Source organism: Macroventuria anomochaeta (genome assembly GCF_010093625.1).
Source record: "Macroventuria anomochaeta strain CBS 525.71 unplaced genomic scaffold BU25scaffold_33, whole genome shotgun sequence".
Lineage (NCBI taxonomy): Eukaryota > Fungi > Ascomycota > Dothideomycetes > Pleosporales > Didymellaceae > Macroventuria > Macroventuria anomochaeta.
Genome location: NW_022985394.1, coordinates 350,590 through 369,124, shown reverse-complemented (window position 1 = coordinate 369,124; position 18,535 = coordinate 350,590). Strand labels below are relative to the sequence as shown.

General features: G+C 53.3%; 8 protein-coding genes across 8 annotated transcripts; 2 read left to right on the top strand and 6 right to left on the bottom strand.

Annotated features, from left to right (window-relative positions):
* Positions 1-165: 165 nt before the first annotated feature.
* Positions 166-883, bottom strand: BU25DRAFT_413952 (uncharacterized protein). The gene has a single exon (XM_033707170.1). The coding sequence runs from the start codon at positions 858-860 to the stop codon at positions 567-569; it is 294 nt and encodes a 97-aa protein (XP_033558273.1). The 5' UTR covers positions 861-883; the 3' UTR covers positions 166-566.
* A 36-nt stretch (positions 884-919) lies between these two features.
* BU25DRAFT_493964 (myosin-2) lies at positions 920-6,434 on the bottom strand. Its single transcript, XM_033711748.1, has 5 exons — positions 6,069-6,434; positions 5,820-5,952; positions 5,582-5,771; positions 1,364-5,490; positions 920-1,277 (listed from the first exon to the last, which is right to left on the bottom strand). Exons 1-5 carry the CDS (start codon positions 6,201-6,203, stop codon positions 1,117-1,119), a joined length of 4,746 nt encoding a protein of 1,581 aa, XP_033558272.1. The 5' UTR covers positions 6,204-6,434; the 3' UTR covers positions 920-1,116.
* Positions 6,435-6,693: 259 nt separating this feature from the next.
* Positions 6,694-7,171, bottom strand: BU25DRAFT_166546 (uncharacterized protein). The gene has a single exon (XM_033700783.1). The coding sequence runs from the start codon at positions 7,086-7,088 to the stop codon at positions 6,774-6,776; it is 315 nt and encodes a 104-aa protein (XP_033558271.1). The 5' UTR covers positions 7,089-7,171; the 3' UTR covers positions 6,694-6,773.
* Positions 6,918-9,048, bottom strand: BU25DRAFT_413950 (D-3-phosphoglycerate dehydrogenase-like protein). Its single transcript, XM_033707169.1, has 2 exons — positions 7,479-9,048; positions 6,918-7,428 (listed from the first exon to the last, which is right to left on the bottom strand). The coding sequence occupies exons 1-2, from the start codon at positions 8,764-8,766 to the stop codon at positions 7,256-7,258; spliced, it is 1,461 nt and encodes a 486-aa protein (XP_033558270.1). The 5' UTR covers positions 8,767-9,048; the 3' UTR covers positions 6,918-7,255.
* Positions 9,049-9,305: 257 nt separating this feature from the next.
* BU25DRAFT_413949 (glucose-6-phosphate dehydrogenase) lies at positions 9,306-11,790 on the bottom strand. Its single transcript, XM_033707168.1, has 8 exons — positions 11,455-11,790; positions 11,184-11,256; positions 11,114-11,134; positions 10,718-11,062; positions 10,465-10,662; positions 9,675-10,416; positions 9,556-9,624; positions 9,306-9,502 (listed from the first exon to the last, which is right to left on the bottom strand). Exons 1-8 carry the CDS (start codon positions 11,496-11,498, stop codon positions 9,465-9,467), a joined length of 1,530 nt encoding a protein of 509 aa, XP_033558269.1. The 5' UTR covers positions 11,499-11,790; the 3' UTR covers positions 9,306-9,464.
* A 2,043-nt stretch (positions 11,791-13,833) lies between these two features.
* BU25DRAFT_413947 (ribosomal protein L35Ae) lies at positions 13,834-14,633 on the top strand. Its single transcript, XM_033707167.1, has 4 exons — positions 13,834-13,937; positions 13,993-14,004; positions 14,055-14,149; positions 14,211-14,633. The coding sequence occupies exons 1-4, from the start codon at positions 13,891-13,893 to the stop codon at positions 14,381-14,383; spliced, it is 327 nt and encodes a 108-aa protein (XP_033558268.1). The 5' UTR covers positions 13,834-13,890; the 3' UTR covers positions 14,384-14,633.
* A 1,109-nt stretch (positions 14,634-15,742) lies between these two features.
* BU25DRAFT_424456 (uncharacterized protein) lies at positions 15,743-17,090 on the top strand (the record flags this gene model as incomplete). Its single annotated transcript, XM_033708285.1, has 5 exons — positions 15,743-15,783; positions 16,146-16,326; positions 16,383-16,515; positions 16,692-16,846; positions 17,004-17,090. The coding sequence occupies 5 exons, from the start codon at positions 15,743-15,745 to the stop codon at positions 17,088-17,090; spliced, it is 597 nt and encodes a 198-aa protein (XP_033558267.1).
* Positions 17,091-17,167: 77 nt separating this feature from the next.
* BU25DRAFT_413946 (uncharacterized protein) lies at positions 17,168-18,140 on the bottom strand. The gene is made up of 2 exons (XM_033707166.1): positions 17,791-18,140; positions 17,168-17,698 (listed from the first exon to the last, which is right to left on the bottom strand). Exons 1-2 carry the CDS (start codon positions 18,045-18,047, stop codon positions 17,503-17,505), a joined length of 453 nt encoding a protein of 150 aa, XP_033558266.1. The 5' UTR covers positions 18,048-18,140; the 3' UTR covers positions 17,168-17,502.
* Positions 18,141-18,535: the final 395 nt, after the last annotated feature.

Here is an 18,535-nt window from a genome sequence, read left to right as displayed (position 1 = left end):
CTTGGTGGCATTTTGGCTATTGCGCAGGAGGAGTGGGAGAGATGTGGGTTGGAGGAGCAAAGGTATCGCGCCAGAGCTACCAAGCGGGTCACGAGGAAAGGCTAAAATGTAAAAACGAACACAATCAAGAGTTGCAACACCCTCTAAGATCATCAGTCACCAGATATCGAAGCTTCCTACCAGACCTTGTTCTTGTGTACGGCTCCAACGCATTGCCAATCTCGTTCACTACATTAGACCCACCGTGAATGCGCTGCTTGAAGCGTCTTATCTCAAGCTGATATTCAACGGTAACCTTACCCACCGCGAAATCCACATCATGCCCTCAGCGCCGTGTCGCGAACCCACCTCATCTTGCTCAATCGGCGGACAATTAACCCGCCTGCCATCTAAACCGATTCGTCGGGCCCAGCACATATGCCCACCGATCTGCATCTATTTAACACCACCCATGTGCTGCAGCTTGTCGTGGCGTCATGTACGAAGCGAAAAGAGATATTTCTAGGCCAGAAGAGAAGTGACTCACAGGAAGAACTCGATTCCAGGTAGCTTTTCAGGCGATTGAATCAAACTGTGGAGTGAGGAAAAGGGGCGAATGTGTCGGTGCGAGGGGGCAGGAAGGCACGTGGATTGGAAGGCGTGGTGGGGATCACGGATGGAAGAACAGAGCGGGTGTTTTGGTCGGCGGGGTTGGGGGGTTGGGATTGGATTGGATCGGATTGGATTGGATTGGACTGGATTCCTTGCGCAGTGGAAGGTGGGGGTTGGTACTGTGCGTCGTGGGATTGCGAGCGCTGTGCGTGGCGCGTCGAGAAGTCGTGTAGTGAGCTGCGCAAAGTGCCATGGGCTGCGACCGGCATATCATTCAGAAGACGAACATCACGGAGACACCAAAGAAGCAAAGATGATGTCAGAACGCCTGCGCCCCAGGCCCAAACTCAACTTCATTGCACATACATGCGGAAGCTATATGAATCCGACATTACATACCCAAATTTCGCATCCTATGCCATAGCGCCAGATGTGATCAGCCGGCGACCCAGCTACAACTACAAGTACTCATATGCGTCATGTCTAGTGTATGCATCCTCACGCTGATTCCTCCGTGCCTGGCGTCTACGCGCCGACCTCCTCCATGATGGGCTGCTCGTGGAAGCCATTGGCTCCGTTGCCGTTCTCGTTGGGGCTTGGCCCGTCGAATTCCATCTTCTCCTGCTGCGCAATCGCCTGCTGCGATACTATCTCCGCGAGGCGCTTGAGGCGGGGAGTTTGCAGCCCTGTGAATGGTCAGCCCTTATTCCAAACCCTCTTCGTCGCTAGCTCTCCGCTTCGCAGAGAGGTGTGAGATGGGTGGTGGACTTACAAGAAGGAGTATACGTCTCCAGCGCGGTAATAACGCGCGGTTCCGCAATCTCATACGGCCCAGAGTCCTCCATATCGACCGCTGTCAACAACAACACATCGCTCTTCTCCGTAACCCTGCTGGCGACAGCCTTCATGATCTCGCCGTTGATAGGCTGCTCGTAGTCGGCAACAAGGTACTGGTTGAGCAGCTTCTGGATCTGGTTGGGGGACAGCATCCAGCAGATGTCCTGGATGATCTCGATGTCGTTGAGCGTAGCCTTCTTCAGCTGCAGCAGCTTAGTGGCCTGCATCAGGTGCTCGAGCTGCAGTGTGCCTTCGGGCATGTCGTGCGACTTGCACCACTCTTCGATGCGGGTGATGTTGTAGTTGATCTGCAGACCGCGCTTCCACGAGAGGAAGTTGCGGCGCATGAGCAGGTCGTTGAAGGCGGTGACGCCGACGAGGCGGAGGAGCTCGGTGACGCACTGGTTGATGATTGTGTCTTCGAGGTAGAAGGCCTTCATGGCCTTGTAGACGCTGTTCAGCAGGCTGAGCAGGTTGTCCATGCTGTAGGCGGGGGTGTTGCTGCCCTGGAGAAGCTTGCCGAGGAAACGGCTGCTCTCGTTGGTGACGAAACCGGGCAGAGATTGCGACTCGATGATGGCGGGAATGATCATCTTGTGCAGCTTCTTCTTGAGCACCTTCATCCATGTGTGGTAAATGTTGAACTCAAGACTCTCCAGATCGTGCTTGACAATCTCAAGCAGGCGGTCGTACTCGTAGTTGTCAGTCTTCTGCTGCTCGTACCAGTCCTCAGCAAGGAAGACGAAGGAGAGCATCTCGTGAACGTTCGACAGCCAGAAAGCGCCAGGGTTGATCGCGTCGTCGCTGTCATGCTGCATGACTTCTTGCTGGATGGACTGCATAACGTTCGCAAGGAAGCGCTCAGACTCCTTGACGAAGCCGTTGTTCCACATTTCAGAGGTGACGAGGTTGATGAGATAGGCGGGGAAAAGGACCTCCTTGTCTGTGGGAGGAGGTGTGGTGGTAGGGGAGGGAATCTTCAGGTTCTTGATGAGACCTAGAGTGACCTCGTCGTTGAGCATGTCTTCATCAGCCAGGATGTTCTCAAGCTCAAGCTCGACGTTATCAAGCTGCGCAAATGTGGAACCAGACAAGTTCTGCCTGTGGACGGTCGAGCCGACGGCCATCGAGACGGGTCGGGGGTTGTATGTAGCGCTGAAACGGTCCAGGTCGCGAGTGTCGGGTCCAGCACTTCGCCTCTTGGGCTTCTTCGAGGAGACGAGGTTGATCAAACTGCTCGCTGCGATAGGTGTGCTGCCGTTCTCCAACGTGCTGTTGATCGGTCCGGAGCGCTTCATCAACTCGACCTGCTCCTGGAGCTCGGCCAGTTGCTGGCGGAGAGACAACTTCTCGGTCTCGGTGACGTTGCTCCTCCTCCTGGAGTTGTCGAGCTCGTCGGTGGTCTGCTTGAGGGAAGCGCGCAGCTGCTTCTCCTCTTCCTGCAGGTGACGCATCTTGGCGGTGCTCTCGTCGTAGTTGGTCTGCAGCTTCTTGAACTCGTCCTCCATCTGGCTCAGCTTGGCTGCGGTGATACCAGCCTGGTTGGCCTCGACCTGCAGCTCCTTCTGCCTGTTTTCGAGAGCTCGACTCCTCTCCTTGTACGACTTGATCTGGTTCTCGTAGTTGTCCACTTGCTGCTTCAGAGACTTGTTCTGCTCCTTCATGGAGCCAAGAGTCTGTGTGAGCTCGACGACCTTGTTTTCCAACTTGTAAGAGATGTTCTTCAGATCGCGAGACTCGGCACGGAGAACCTTGTACTCCTTTCGCGCCTTCTTTCCTCGCCACAGGTTCTGAATAAGAACGATCTTCTTGCGGTATTGCCTCCAGGCCTTGAGCGATCTTTGTGACCTCCATGTGCGCTGAATGATACGGGCGGCGTTGCCAAGCCTCGTGTCAAGGATGTTCTTGCGGCAGAGGAAACCCTTCGCTGCGGCCTCGAACAAGATGACGGACTGTCGCACCATGTGGAATCGCTTTCGGTCCTTGGATCCGCGCCATACCCTCTGAATGGTGGTGGCAGCCTTGACTTGCCTAGCCTCCTCAGCACGCTCCCTGGTCATGTAGCCTCTTGCCAGAGACTGCACGGCGACAATGGCTTGTCGCATCTCCAGGTAGATACGGCGGTAGTACTTGGCCCTGAGGTTCTTCTGAATCAGGATAGCGGCATCGTTCAACCTCGCTGTTCGCAGGTTCTCGAGGAACGCAAGCATGCCTGCGCGGAAGAAGATCTTGGTAAGACCCATCTGGTACTTGTCGGTTCCGTCGTTCTTGCTGTTACCCAGTGCCTTGTTCAGGATGGCTTTGGCCATGTCTCGAATCTCAGGTGTCCAACCTGAGGACTGTACCAACATGTAGTAGCGGAGAGCGAACTCCTCATATGTCCATCTTGTGGGGTATCCAGCACAACTGATCCTGACTGTCTCGAGAACACCACAAGCGCGCAGCTGACTCAGAACCATAGGACCGTCGAACTGCCAGGCGGCCTTTGCCTCGTTTGGCTTGATACAACGAATATAATGAACGTCGGTCGAGTTGATGGTGGCCATGAGCTCGATGAGCGAAGACTTGAAGATACCTCCCAGGGTAGGTTTCCTGTTGGTTGCTATCCTTCGGCCGGCGGACATTGTGGTTCCTGGCTTCGCTGCTGCGTTTCCAGCAGTCTCCTTCTCACGGATGGACGAAGCAACATCCAAGATCTCGATCAGGAACTGGTTGGACGAAGCCCTCAGCACCTCCATGTGCTCATCTGGCACAGTATCTCTGTTCTTCTCAATGAAACCATCGGATTCGTAAGTGACATCCACAGCGTAATGGCAAACAGTGAAGGCGGACTTGCCGAATCGCGGCTTCTTGTAGAACTTGTGCTTGTCTCCAGAGTAGTTGTGGTGCAGCTTAGTGACAAACTGCTCATCCGAACCCATAGGCAGGCGAGACTCCTCGTCGAGTAAAGAGAGAATACCGAGCTTGCCTTCGATCAGATCGATACAGGGCTGGTTGTCCGCAAAGTCGATGAAAGTCCAGTCGATCTGTTCGCGCATGTACTCCTCCTGCTCCAGCTTGAAGACGTGTGCGTTGAACTCTTGTTGCAGCTTTTCGTTAGCGTAGTTGATACAGAACTGCTCGAACGAGTTCTTAGCGAAATGCTCGAAGCCGTAGATATCCAGGACGCCAATGAAGGAGTGGGCGTGCGAAAGAACCTCCTCTGTTGCCAGGCTCTCGTTGGTGCGCTCAACCAGCCAGTCGAAGAGACTCGAGTAGATGAACTTGGCGACGGAGTCTCGTACGACCACGGCCTGCTGCTGTGTCAAATTCGAGACAATCTTCTCTCCTCTTGTGATCAGCTGCTTCTTGACTGTCCATTTCGCAAAGCTGCTGGCATCGATTCCGAGAAGACCGCAAGCCTTCACCAACGCAGGCTCGTCTGGTGCAAGGTTCGAATCTGTCCGTGTCGCTGTGATCTTGACATCTCCAATGTGCAACAGAGCCGCAAGAAGGCGGAAAATTTGAGCCTGTGTCTCTTGCGAAACACCAATCTTTGTCAAGGAGCTCTTTGTCGCCTCGAACTCGGCCCTGTCGTCCATGCCATCGATGACTGGTGCGCTACCCTGGTTGAGGTAGCTGAAGTCCTCGACCGACTTCAAAGACAGCTCCTGTCGCTCGGCATCCGTGGCACCTGCCACGAGCTGGTAGAAGATGTGGTAATTCCGCTCCTTAAGCGGCTGAAACACCAACCTCGACCGTTCGAGCAGGTATGTCCTGATCTTCGCGCCGATAATGTCCGTCTGCTTGTTGAACATGATCTCGATGTATTTACCGAAACGGGAGGAGTTGTCGTTTCGCGTGGTTTTGGCGTTACCGAAGGCTTCCATGATTGGGTTGGTGGCCAGAATCTGCTCTTCTGTCTCGGACATGGAGTCGATCTTGCCTCGCCGCTTCCCTGGGTTGTCGGGCGACTCGCGCGTAGCGAAGTATCGCATGATGTATTTAGCGCTGACCGTCTTACCCGCACCAGACTCTCCAGAAACGACGATGGTCTGGTTCTTCTGGTCTCGCAACATGTCGCTGTGAGTTGTTAGCTTCTACCGACGGCATGACCACACCATGCACTGCTGTCTGGCAGCTCGTGCTGGTGTGCGAGGCAGTGAGAACCTACGCAAAGGCTTCTTCGGCAATAGCGAACAAGTGGGGGGCGCCATAGGATCGCTGCTTGCCGGCATAGACCTGCACCATGCCAGGGACATAGAGCGAGTCGACGCGTGCGAAGGGGTTGGTCGCGATCAAGACGATACCGGAGTAGGTGTAGATTTCGTTCTGCAGGTACCGCAGCTTGATGGCCTGGAGCACTGTGCCGTGTCAGCCCTCGCTTTGTCTTCGCATGTTTCTGTGCATACCGGCCGGCTCGTTGAGATGTGACAGGTTGGTCAGGTCGTCGCTGGCCTCGAGCATGGCCGGGTTCATCAGCGGCGGCAGATTCGGGTCGTTGCCGGTCTGGATGGCTACCAGCGTCGTCTCGACGGTTTTGCTCTGTGCATGGTCAGTACAGGCTCCATGTCCCCCCCGCACTCCCACTGTCGGTGGTGCCAGTGCTACTCGTGGAGCTACTCGTGGAGCTACTCGTGGAGCTACTCGGGGATACGCACCTCTCCATTCTCCAGCTGGAAGACCAGCTTCACCTTGTCGCCGTCAATCTGCTTGTCCGTGACCTCCGAGGCCACCCAGCCCTCGGTCGTGTCCGGCTGCCATGCCCGCGTCCCAATGTCGTAGATGTGTGCCATGGCGGGCGTGTGTGCTGCTCTCCCTCCGCTACGCGATGGCCAGCTCCAATATCAGGGTCCAGTCCGCCCTTACAACGTTATCGTGCTGCGGCGGCGTGCAGCACCAGCTTCCACTCCGCGTGTTGATGATGTCAGCTGGTTCGGCGCTGGCAGATCACAGCGAGCGAAGCATTATTTCGTGCGGTGTGGAGAGCGTGCAGAGGTTGGGGTCGAGTCGACATCCACGTTCCAGAAGTTAACAATGTTCGGCGCCGTGCACGCCCACACGCCGCCCTCCAGCGGTGAGGCTAGCGCGGGCCAGCGTGCTTCGCAGCCAACCAAGCAGGAGAGCAACACTCGAACGCGTCTCACCACCAATGCACTCCCTCTCCTTGCGCCTGCATACGGCTAGCTCATGGCCGACCGCTTTAGCCACAGCTGCGTCTGCAGCCTGCATGCATCAAATCTGTGTACAACCTCATCGTGTCAGGCATCTCAACTTTGTTACTTGTGCAGTCGCAGAGGAGTCAGGGCACATGTCATCTCGGTATCTTCCAGCAGCCACCTTGCAAACGTGTCGTTTTTCAGGGATCACTCGCTGCGCCGATCACTTGCTGTCCGCCTCAGGTGAGGGTGAATGCTAGACACCACCTTCCCATTGGTGACAATAGACTTAGACCTCCTGGACCCTTCCAGCATGCTCACTACTCGCCCACTTGTTGTTATTGTGTTGGATTGTGTTGTACTGTGTTGGATTGTGTTGCATTGTGTTGCATTGAAGACCATCGCAGGCCAATCTCGCTGGCATCCTTCTGCTCCACACTCGCTGTTTGGTGGTCGGTTGTGGGCGAGGCGGGCCGAGCATGCTGAAACGACTACGAAAGTCACGTGAGAAGCGTTGCACATCGCTACTAATATGGATTCTATGCCCCTTTCTCATCCTCTGCTAGAATATGAATACTTTCTTGAACGCCATGTTGAATGCTTTTTGGTGTTCTAAAGCGACTGCGGCCTCTGTACGAAGAAACCTCGAATATACAAAATTGAGAAATGTTGACAGAGGAAACGTGGATTTAACCGTACAGAACCCTAGTGCGAATGCACGAGGACAGCTCCTGCAGGCTCTGGAACAGATCCCTAATCTCGTCTTCCTTGACATCGCTGAGATCTGCCATGAGGTAGGCGACCTCGCCTCTTGAGTCGGACATTTGCTTGTCAATGTTGTGGTTGAGCAGGATGCCGTTGACTGCACGATGTTAGCTTCTTCAGGCATCATGGTATTGACTTTGGACATACCTTGTCGCAGCACACCGGGAATGTTCTTGTGAATGTAGATGACACGCATGCAGTTCGCCACCTCAAGGGACAGACCTCTCAGGTTGACCTCGGGCATGTTGACCGCACCAAGCGTAGCACCCTCGTTGACGTAGCGGACGAGAGCAGTCGAAACCTCAACGCCGATGGCGCTCTGTGCCTCCTCTGTGGAACCACCAATGTGGGGTGTCAAGATGATGTTCTTGAGGCCAATGAGGTCCTTGGTCCACGAGTTCAGCTCGTTGGTGAAGTAGTCGCCGTTGCCAGCAGGCTCGTGAGGGAAGACGTCAATGGCGGCACCGGCGAGCTTGCCAGAACGCGAGGCCTCGATGAGGGCGGGGATGTCGACAACCGTGCCGCGGGCGTTGTTGATGAGATAGCTGCCCTTCTTCATCTTCTCGAATTGCGCAGCGCCAATGAGGTTCTTTGTGTCCGCTGTCGCTGGCACATGAAGCGAGACGAAGTCGGCTTGCTCGAGCAGTTCATCGAGTGTCTCGACTTGGTGCGCAGTACCCAGACCCATCATAGTCACCACATCGTAGTAGATGACCTGCATGCCCATAGACTCAGCCAGCACACTCAACTGGCTACCAATGTGGCCATAACCGACTATGCCCAGTACCTTGCCACGAACCTCCCAGCAGCCCTTGCTGACCTTGTTCCATGTGCCATTGTGCAATTCCATCGAGCGGTCGGCCAGCTCACGGGCGAGCGCAACGATCTCCGAGATGACGAGCTCAGCGACTGAGCGGGAGTTGCTAAAGGGCGAGTTGAACACAGCGATTCCCTTCTCGGCCGCAGTCTGGAGGTCGACCTGGTTTGTGCCAATGCAGAAGCAACCGATAACGATCAGCTCTTTAGCCTCGTCCAGCACCTTCTTGGTGAGCTTGGTCTTTGAGCGAATACCGACGACCTGGACATCGCGGATCTTCTCGATCAGCTGGTCCTCAGGCAAACTGCTCTTGATGGCCTCGACTTGGTAGCCCTGCTTCTTCAAGATCTCGATACCAGCGACATTAACGTTCTCTAGCAACAAGACCTTGATCTCCTTTGTGTTGAAGGGCTTCAGGCGCTGGGCCAGCTGGTTCGCGGACAAGACGTCCTGGAAGCTGCCTGAGCGGCCATTGCTGAAGCTACCGCGCGGCGGCAGACGGGAGCTGTGGGTCGGGCTGTGGAATTGGAGGTTCGGACTCGTGCTGAGGGAGAGGGTGTTGGAGACTTGGCGTGCGAGGTTGCTAATGCCGCCTGCAATATCTTGTGGGGGAGTCATGGTGTGTGTGCGGATATTGGCGGAGGTGGTCTACGGGAGGGAAGCCGCAACTCGAATTGGTCGTCGAACCCGAGATCTGCGAGGAGTGTATAAGTGCAGTAACCCGTCTTCTTTCTACAGAAGTCTGTTGCGGGGTTCCAAAAAGTAGCACAAAGAGGTAATCGCGGGGCAGATATTGGTGGTTTTTGATGACAGAACAGCAGCAGCGACAATAGTTAACTACAACACTACGAGCCAGTCAGACCGTACCCACTCTTGGGACAGGTGAGTAATACGTCAGGCTAATTGTCACAGTGACTCCAACAATCGACTCACGGGTTTCAAGAGGCTCAAAGTTTTTTCGACGCGCCGCATGATGCAATCCCGCTAGACCCCTCCATGCCGCCGCCAACACGGTGCGCCGCGTCTGGGCTGCTCCGCTATCGGCAAGTCGCCGGCCCGTCGCTTGTTGCGGATCCATCATGCCTCAACTTGGAGTCTTGACAATCACTGAGGCCGAGTTACGGAGGTGCAATCGCCGACTTATGGCAGACAAAACGCCGTTACATTCATAATCTATGGATCCTGGCCTGATGCTCGCCTTACGCTTCCCTAACAGCGCTGAACATTCGCCGACCGAATCGCAAAATAGCTCATATATCCTGTCTCACGACTCCATTACTGTGGTATAACCAACTTTTCTGCATGAAAGGTGCAATCTACAACTTGCCCTCCTCCTGCATGGGCCATTGGTAGCCTGTGAACACGTTAGCGGATTGCTCAAGTCGTGGCGCAGAGGTTAGGTCCTACCTGCTGCGTCGCTGAACTTGTATCCGTAGGATGATGTGAAGTCATCCAAAACGGCAGGGCCGCGAGATCCTGCATCGGAAATTAGCCAGACTCCAAATTACATCAATTGATGTACGCACCGTAGGGGTACTCCATGGGGATGATCTCCTTGTTGTCGTCAAGGTAGTGCAGCAGAGGCGAGAAGATCCTCCAGCTGGCATCGAGCTCGTCGTCACGAACGAAGTTGCTGTGGTCGCCCTTGAGCGCGTCGAGAATCAGCGACTCGTACGCCTCGGGGATCTTGAGGTCGGAGAATCGCCGCCTGTATGTGAGGTCGAGCTCTGTGACAACGGTCTGCATGCTGAGACCGGGCAGCTTGGAGTTCATCTTGATGTAGACGGACTCGTTGGGCTGGACACGGATGACCAACTCGTTGCGGGGAATGTCCTTGAAAATACCAGAGGTGACATCCTTGAACTGGATGCGGACTTCAGTCTTTTGCTCGTTGAGTGCCTTTCCTGCCTTCAGGATGAAAGGCACACCGTCCCATCGCTCGTTCTTAATGTATGCGACCATCGAGGCGAATGTGGGGCATCGTGAGTCCTTGGGGACTGTGTCGTCCTCCTTGTAACCAGGCTTCTGTCCGTCGAGCGACTTTCCGTACTGTCCGATAATGACGTTCTTGGGCTCGATCGCGGTCATGCCTCGCAAGACACGGACCTTCTCGTCACGGATGTCTTCGGCGGAGAAGGAAATGGGACGCTCCATAGCGAGGAGGGTGAGGACCTGGAGCAAGTGGTTCTGCATGACATCACGGATGATGCCGAACTCGTCGAAGTAGCCACCACGGCCTTCTGTGCCGAATGGCTCCTTGAACGTGATCTACTTCTACTTAGCATCTTCTCGTCCACATTGCGTCTGAGCACGTACCTGAACATTGTCGATGTGGTTCCTGTTCCAGGTTGCGCCGAAGAACTCGTTACCAAATCGGAGGATCAAGATATTCTTGACCATCTCCTTACCAAGGTAGTGGTCGATACGGAAAAGCTCATCCTCTGACCAGTCGGGGGCAAGTGCCTTCTGGAGCTCGCGGGAGCTCTGGAGGTCCTTACCGAAGGGCTTCTCGACCTGTGCGCACGCGGTTAGATGCAAGATGCAGGGCAGCTGCAGGTGGCTGACTCACAATAACACGGGAGATACCGTTCTTGGGGTAGTTGTTGCGCTTCAAGTGCTGCGAGACTGTGATGAAGACGCTGGGAGGAAGTGCCATGTAGAAGATACGGTTGTTCTCCTTGCGACCCTTCTCGAGCTCGGCCAGGTGTTGCTCGAGCTCGATGAAGGACTCGTCCTTGTCGTACTGGCCGGAAACGTACGAACAGTAGCCGACGAACTCCTCAAGCTGCTTCTCCAGCTCCTGTGTGGGAGTCTTGATGTAAGACTTGACGCGCTTGAGGAACTCCTCGTGGTCCATCTTTGTGCGCGCATATCCGACGATGCGAATGTTCTTGGGGAGGAAGTTGTTGCGGTGCTAGAAACTTGGTCAATACGAGTTTGACGGGCGACTGATCGTGCGACTTACGAGACCGAAGAGCGCAGGGAACTGGATTCGATTAGCTGAGTTCACTGTTGTTGGGCGCTCGAGTACTCACGGTCTTCTTCTTGGCCAAATCACCGGACGCGCCCAGAACTACGATGATAGTGTTGTCCTTGAGCTCCATGGTGCTGTAGAAAGATGCTGGTCAGCTCATAATTCTCCGAAGCTCATTGTGTACTCCTTGTGCGTCGCTATCGAGCTATCCCTCCGGTGAAGTCTGGATATCTACCAAGCTCCACCCCGAACGTTAACACTACGGTGGATTTCGCAGGAAGACCTCCAATAGCATTCCCAGTGCAAAAGACGATGCAACAAGAAAAACATACCCGGCATTGGCATCGACCTCAGGCTGAATAACTGTGTCCGCCATAGTAATCGCCGATGGGGGACTGTGGTTGATAGTGTTGAGAAGCGCGCTGGGGGTGGGGTATCAAGGGCAATTGGTGGGCTCGAGGGTGTTTTGTGGAAGGAAGGAGGAACACGTCTCGAAGTGAAATGCGGAAGACGCGGATGTATTGTTGGCTGAAGGAAAAGCTTCGACGTGGTGGGGTTTAGAATCGGGGCCCTGGTTTTAGCGGTATGCGGCGGACGTGGTGTTGCCCTATGAGTGACGTTATGAGCGCGTTCGCTGCCAAAGCTCCAATGATGACGATTTGTTCGACGCTTCACGCAATCTTACACGGCGGCCGCAACCTCTTTAAGCTTGCTATCAGTAAACAGCCAGGTCACTTAGTATCACTAAGCCGCCGCACACCTTGCAAAGCATCTCCGGCGCCAGACAGAATCCACACTGCTCGCCGGAGCCTTGCTTGCTAACGCCGAGAGTGAAACCCCACCAACGTCCGCGATCTTTGCAGCAACTGCTTCATTGGCAGTGCCGAGAGCTTTGCGAAACGTCTGAAGGTCGTCGAAGCTTCAAGCTATATTTACATTGGCAGAATGAACACGTTTCAAGCTGTCGCAGTGCCTAAACACCTCACCTCACGGACAACTGCGCCGTGAGAGGGCTCTCCGAATCCGGAAGTCGTGGTAACAATTATTATTGCATCGGCATGCCTCAGGATTTCCGGACTGCTGCTGGGTGCTCATAAATCCTCCGGCCCCTCTTCAGCGGTCCACGAGACCTTGTTGAGGCCCTAACCGCCCGACGAGGCTGCAGGTCATTGATAGCATCTCGTCTGCTCTAACACCACACGAGCATGCGCTTAACAACGTACGCCGGATCTGCTCAACATGGCGTCGTGAGCGTGGGATCTGTGCCGGGAATATTGTGGTCACTCGGTGAGCGTTGACACGATGAAGTGATTCAGCCCTGTTGCGCGGGCCGATAGGTGTACATCGGCGAATTCACCGCGCAGGTCGGTATCGATAAACAGTGTCTGTCTGCGGGTCCATGCAGTCAAAGTGCAGTGACCACTTACATGCAAGGAACGAACGTTGAGTTTAAGCTATCTGAATGATTGATCCTGGCTGCAACGTACTGCGACCGAAATGTCGAAGGACTGACAACGAGCGTTGAAGAGCATTGTTTGTATCACAAAGGGAAAGTCTCGTGTAGACGTGCAGATAAGACCGGCGGCTGATTGATGCCGTCGTGGGGCGTCAGGTCTACAAAGTAAGCTCTGGAAGTAGCAAGAGCAGGCTACATGCCGGAACTTTAGCCGCACGAGAGGACCTTTGATTAGTGATGGAAGTGAACTTCAAGAAGCCTTGGGGTCCGGCAGACACATCAAACGAAAGATTATGGGGCGTGCAATGAACAGACGGTCATTAGCTTTACAATGCAAGCGAAAAAGTACAGCTTGGCATGAAGTCAATATAACCTTGTGTATGTGTGCTACAAACTACAAATGAACAGGGTCTCAAACGGTAGAAAAAGCTGGCTACGAGCCAATGGCTTCCAAAATCATGGGAGGCACTCAGTGTTAATCCGCAGCCATCTGCAATTCGATACAAATTTCTGGAGACTACAATGATCTCTGTAGCCGGATACAAGCCTGTGGTCCTTGACGTGTTGAGAGGTACTCGGTGCTAATCCGCAGTCTGCAAAGCTCTTGCTTCGCGAAACGACAGGTGCATCTAAGCTAGACAACAGTCACGTTACCAGCACACAGTTCGCACCATGCAACTGTCGAGCACTCAGCGACGCCATGCCATGAACCGCTATTGAGGCGCCGAAGGGTATGTCAACATCCACTAATGTTCCATCTGCATATTCAAGCCTGGAGGCATGTAGAGTGATTCTAGTTGTAGTACAGGGCGGGTTAAATTACTTGTAGTCTTTTAGCTACTTCTTAATTAACAACAAAACGACAGCTACATGCTGGCTACCTCCCATAAGTTGGAAAATTGCCTTCTAGTATCCGGCTTTTTCTGTAACGTGAGAGCTCGAGTTCGAAGGTATTAGTGAGTTGCGGCTGCCAAGTGCGGGAGTCTCCCACAACGACACTTTCGAAAATTCGTGTGTTCATATGTTCACGTCGCCATCGTCAATGCGCAACAACAAGAAGAGTGTCTCCTGTAATTTCGTGCTGCAAGATGTCGGCGTTCACAATTTGACAGTGTGCATTGTGCAGAGCAGCCGCACATCGAATAGTTGGGAAGGGGCGATTGACTAGTGCGCACGTGACGCACTTTAAGCGAGCCAACATTCGAAATCGCTGTGCGCAGCAATGCGATACCAGGCTATCAACTAACCCGCAGCACCACCACGGTTCCCGTTTCTTTCCCACACACACGCCGGAGGCCAGGAATCATTCGCCATGTCTGACAAGTCTCACCGTCTCTACGTTAAGGGAAAGCACGTTTCGTGAGTGCGCACCGGATCCAACATCGAATTGAACATATCGCTAACAGGGCCACAGCTACCAGCGAGGGTATGACTAAATCCGCACTGCACTGCAGTTCTCCGCTCACATCGCAACAGAAAGCGCAACACCAACCCCGGCACCTCTCTGCTCAAGCTCGAGGGTGTTGACGACACCGCCGCCGCACAATGGTACGCCGGTAAGCGCGTAGCATGTACGTATAAAGGATCCCAGGAAGACACAGCGTGGGAATATGGAGTTTAATGAATGCGCAGACGTCTACCGTGCCCAGCGCGCCATCCAGGGCTCCAAGATCCGCGTCATCTGGGGCAAGGTCACCAGGCCTCACGGCAACTCCGGCGTTGTCCGCGCCAAGTTCAGGTCGAACCTCCCTCCCAAGTCCTTCGGTGCCTCCGTCCGCGTCATGCTTTACCCTTCTTCGATATAATTTCGGCCACACGATGGGGAACGAGACGAACGGTAGATGATGAGCGATGGAGCGGTTAGTGATACGGCGCAAAACCCGGCAACGGCATCGGAACGAAGCAATACGACAGCGGGGAGGCTTTCATGCACAGTTTCATTTACGTGGCATGTTCAGGCTGGTTAACGGTGTCATTGTTTTCGGAAATCCATGACAAGACAATGGCAAAATCAATCAAGATTCCTCCCAAGATCAATGGAAAATGATCAATCCCCTCTCGATACCTGTGGCACTGTGATGGAACGAGCAAGGCAGTCTTGCGACCTAGGAACGAAATCAAAAGATTGCTGCGGTACTAACAACAGGCTAACGTGCGCAGGGCCCTCCGAAATCATATACATAAGCCTGCCGCTCTTTCCACCTTTCGTCTCGCCGACGCATCACTACGACCACAACATGATGTCAAATGGATTGTCTAGCACAATGTGGTGCACACAATAGCTTACACCAGCATGGCTGTGCACACCGGTGAAGGCCTTCCGGCATCGCCTACATATAGATGTAGAGGACGTTGCCGATGTGCGTCTTGCAGCTATCATCCTGCTATCACTACGATGAGTTGAGGTCTGCTGCTCTGCAACATGTGCCTAAACGAATCATCAGGCAGCTAGCTTACCCTGCATCTTGGGCTGAGAGTATGCAGCAGAATGGCTGAAGCCAAGCAATCTGGTCGCCATCTACATAAGCTCGCACAGCTGGATGCGAGCGACGCAAACCCCTCCTCGTTCTTGTTCAACGCCATGTCAACCGATCCTGATGCTGTACAAATGCAGGCCGCGCTCACGGCCAACAAGATCGCATCAGCTGCAGTAGGAATATCGACCGCAGCGATCATGATTGCCTACCTACAAATGCTACTTGGTAGTGACATCACTAGTAATGCACTCTAGAAAACCAATCGAGCTGCCATTGGAGTCCTAGCAAGACGCCGGATGTGGGTCCCAAGCTTGAGGAGAGTTGAAGTTTTGTATCCTCGTATCAGTCTCAAACTCGACTATATCCTCGAAGTAGCTCACCAATCCTCGCTGAATGAGAAGCCATCTTGATTCCTCGAGCATCTTGCTAGGAGCTCCAACTTGCAGTGGGAGTGAGGTCTTAAGCCTGATGATGTAAATACATACCACTTCGGGGAAGTCCATGTTGCGTGGCAAATTTTAGAGGACCAAGCTGATGCCGTGATTAGCCATCCGCAAAGGCACTCTAAATACCTATGTGATACCAGTGACCTCAAGGGAAAAGAGTTTGTATAGAAGCGTGACTTGCCATGGCTTGCACCAGTGCAGTACGAGCTCTGGCGTATCTCTCGAAAGGATGTTTCTCGCAATGGACCAGGTCTTCCACGTCTCAGACACGTCCCATCTCATGTGAGACTGGCTCAACCCTGATTCAATACCGTGCATGATCGACGTCCCCGTGCAACGCGTTGAATTAGCGGACCTTGGCCTGCTTGCACTGGCTCTTGGCTGTTCAACAGTTGAGGTCATTGTCGAGGACCGCTATTTCCGAGCAGTGGGACCTCATTGCATCTTCACGACCGAAAAAGACATCTCTACATTTGGGTCAGCCGTTCACTTCGAAGGTGGCATTGAGGCCCTTAGGGCGCACAGCTTCGGAAGAAGCAAACCAGAGCAGTGGCAACTCGCTGTTGCTCTGAGTAAGGGCCGTTTCCCTCTGCTCGAGCCCGCGTACACTTAGACTTCGACTCGAGTGCTGTGACTGTGCTTAGCGAGGAAGTTCAATTCAGGGCGTGCGAGGGCGAATTCTCTCAGCTTATGACCGAGTTCTGGCTGGACGCTCATGACAATGACAACAAGATCAGCAGGGATCTATACAAGGAGGCCCACGTGAAAGCCAAAGGTGGGCATCCTGTATTCCTCAAATCAGAACCAGGGACAACAACTGCCATGGTAAGTCAGGCAGATCAATTTCAAGGCCCCTGATCAGCTGCTTATGTGTGACATAGCATTGTGCCACTATCGCTTACTGGCAGACGAAGACACGTCTAGTGTTGCCCACTGTCAAGCGACCATGGCCATCCTGCCAGGTGCCTTCATGGGATTTCCGGCACATCTATACCTACGTGGCATGGACACATGGTGTGTGTGACAGGCTCGGAGACTTCTTCGTCATGATCGGTGCTTACCTCGAGATAACAGACTAGTGCTCACCTCGCCAGAAACATAAAGGCTCACGCTGGAAGGATGTCCCAAGTTCTTCAACCATAAGGAGAAGGTCTTCTTAGGCAACACACATGCTTGTACCTGAATGATAGTCGGGCTGCAAGGGGTCTACGACAGCCTCGGTCCATTGGCGGAGGAGGTCTTCTATCTTGCATCCAAATCAAGCCAACGGCCTGTCCGTGGTGTAAAAGCAGTCCTGATGCCCGAGACTTTGAGACTGCTACGGCACTTCTCGCTTTCAGGCCGGGTACAAAGCCTCCAGGAGGGGATGACTTCAAGTCATTTGCAACGAATGAACCCTTGTGGCTTTTTACGGGTTCAAATTGTTCTGCTTGGCATTTCCATACTTTTGCAAGTACAGGGTAGTGTGGAGAAATTAGGTGCGAAGGCTGGTATCATACCAGAGGCAATTAGCATCATCAAGGCTATTTCTGACAGTTCTCGCATCCAGAACGACAATCGAAGATGTAAAGAAGGCAAAAGATCTCTAAGATCTTCACATAATCAATTAATGGGATCGTTAGAACTGGTTTCCAAAAGCAAAAGCCAGCGCTGAACGTATCGTCATCCTCCTTTAGGTTCGCTGTAATGTTTAGATTGTTTTCGCTTCATCCAGACCGGACAATGCGAACCACCCACAACCATAAGATAACCTCGAATAAGGTCTAAACTTCAATGACGATTAGAGTGTGACTAAAGCTATTGCTTCAAAAAAATTCGTCATCGTCGAATGTGTTTTGGTGATGGTGCAAATTTTCGTGTTACCTCGTTACGCCCTGTCAGGTCAGAAAACCTTACTAACACAACGCATTCTTTGCGTGGATTCCACTCATGCAGCATCATATAACAAACATCATTCAACAATCTTAATTCCACAACACCAGAAGAACCATATGTTTATCCCTAAAAGGGCTCATTCCCCCCAATCGGAAATGCATACGGCGAATGTTCCCTATCGAACGCCACCTTCCTGACCTGCGCCAATAGCTCATCACTACTGCTCTTACTTGGCACAAAGACCAGTCCTGCATCTGGTGCTGCGGTCTCGGTGCCAACGTACTTCCCATTAGCGTCATGCGCGTATTTTCTCAAGTAGTGCCTGCTCTTGTCAGCCTCCCAATCTTCATCTACGTAGTAAACACGGAAAGAAAATCAGGGGAAGAGGGATGCGAGGGGAGAAGGAAGACGTACTCTCTAGTCATTTTTCGAACAATGACCGTCTGCGTGACTTTCCCGCGTCTGGGATTGAAAGCGTCGCGTAGCCGTGTGGATTCGGACGAGTGGATCATGGGCACATTGATTTGTTCGCGGGGGTCGCCGATTGCGAGAGAGTGCATGTCTAAGGCGACGGCGGTATATGCGGGTGGAGGGACATCTTGGCGGTTTGATGAGGGAGTGGTGGTGGCAGTGTCGAGGGCTGCTTCTTGGGATTTGAATCTGGAGAACATGGTGAATTCTGGGGTAGCCGACAGTAGTAGAACAAACGTCTGCCGTTCTAGAAGCGGATGATTTCCGCTAGCTTTAAAAACCGTGGACTAACGAAATGTTGGAGACAATCAGAGTTGCGGACTGATCTTTCTTATGGAGATCGGTGGTGGTGGCGCAGCCTTACAACGCTGTGACCTCGTGTCCCGGTTAAGGTGCCCTGATTCACCAGATGTGTATGCAATATGTGAGCAATCCAATAATATAGCGTCTGGTGAGCGAATTCCTATAAAAGACCAGTTCAACTAGGTATTGATTTGACTTGCGCAGCCTTGTGCTGCATGAAGCAGAAATACGCCCTGTAAGCCTTGCCAACTAAAGCGTTCCTGCTATGAACTATCTGCAAACCGGGTTGTGCACAACTTATCAGTCCAGAGAATCGAGATGTTTAGAGACCCGGCACAGCACTCCGTAATGCTCCGGGAGCCTCCCTCTTGGTAACCCCTATCAC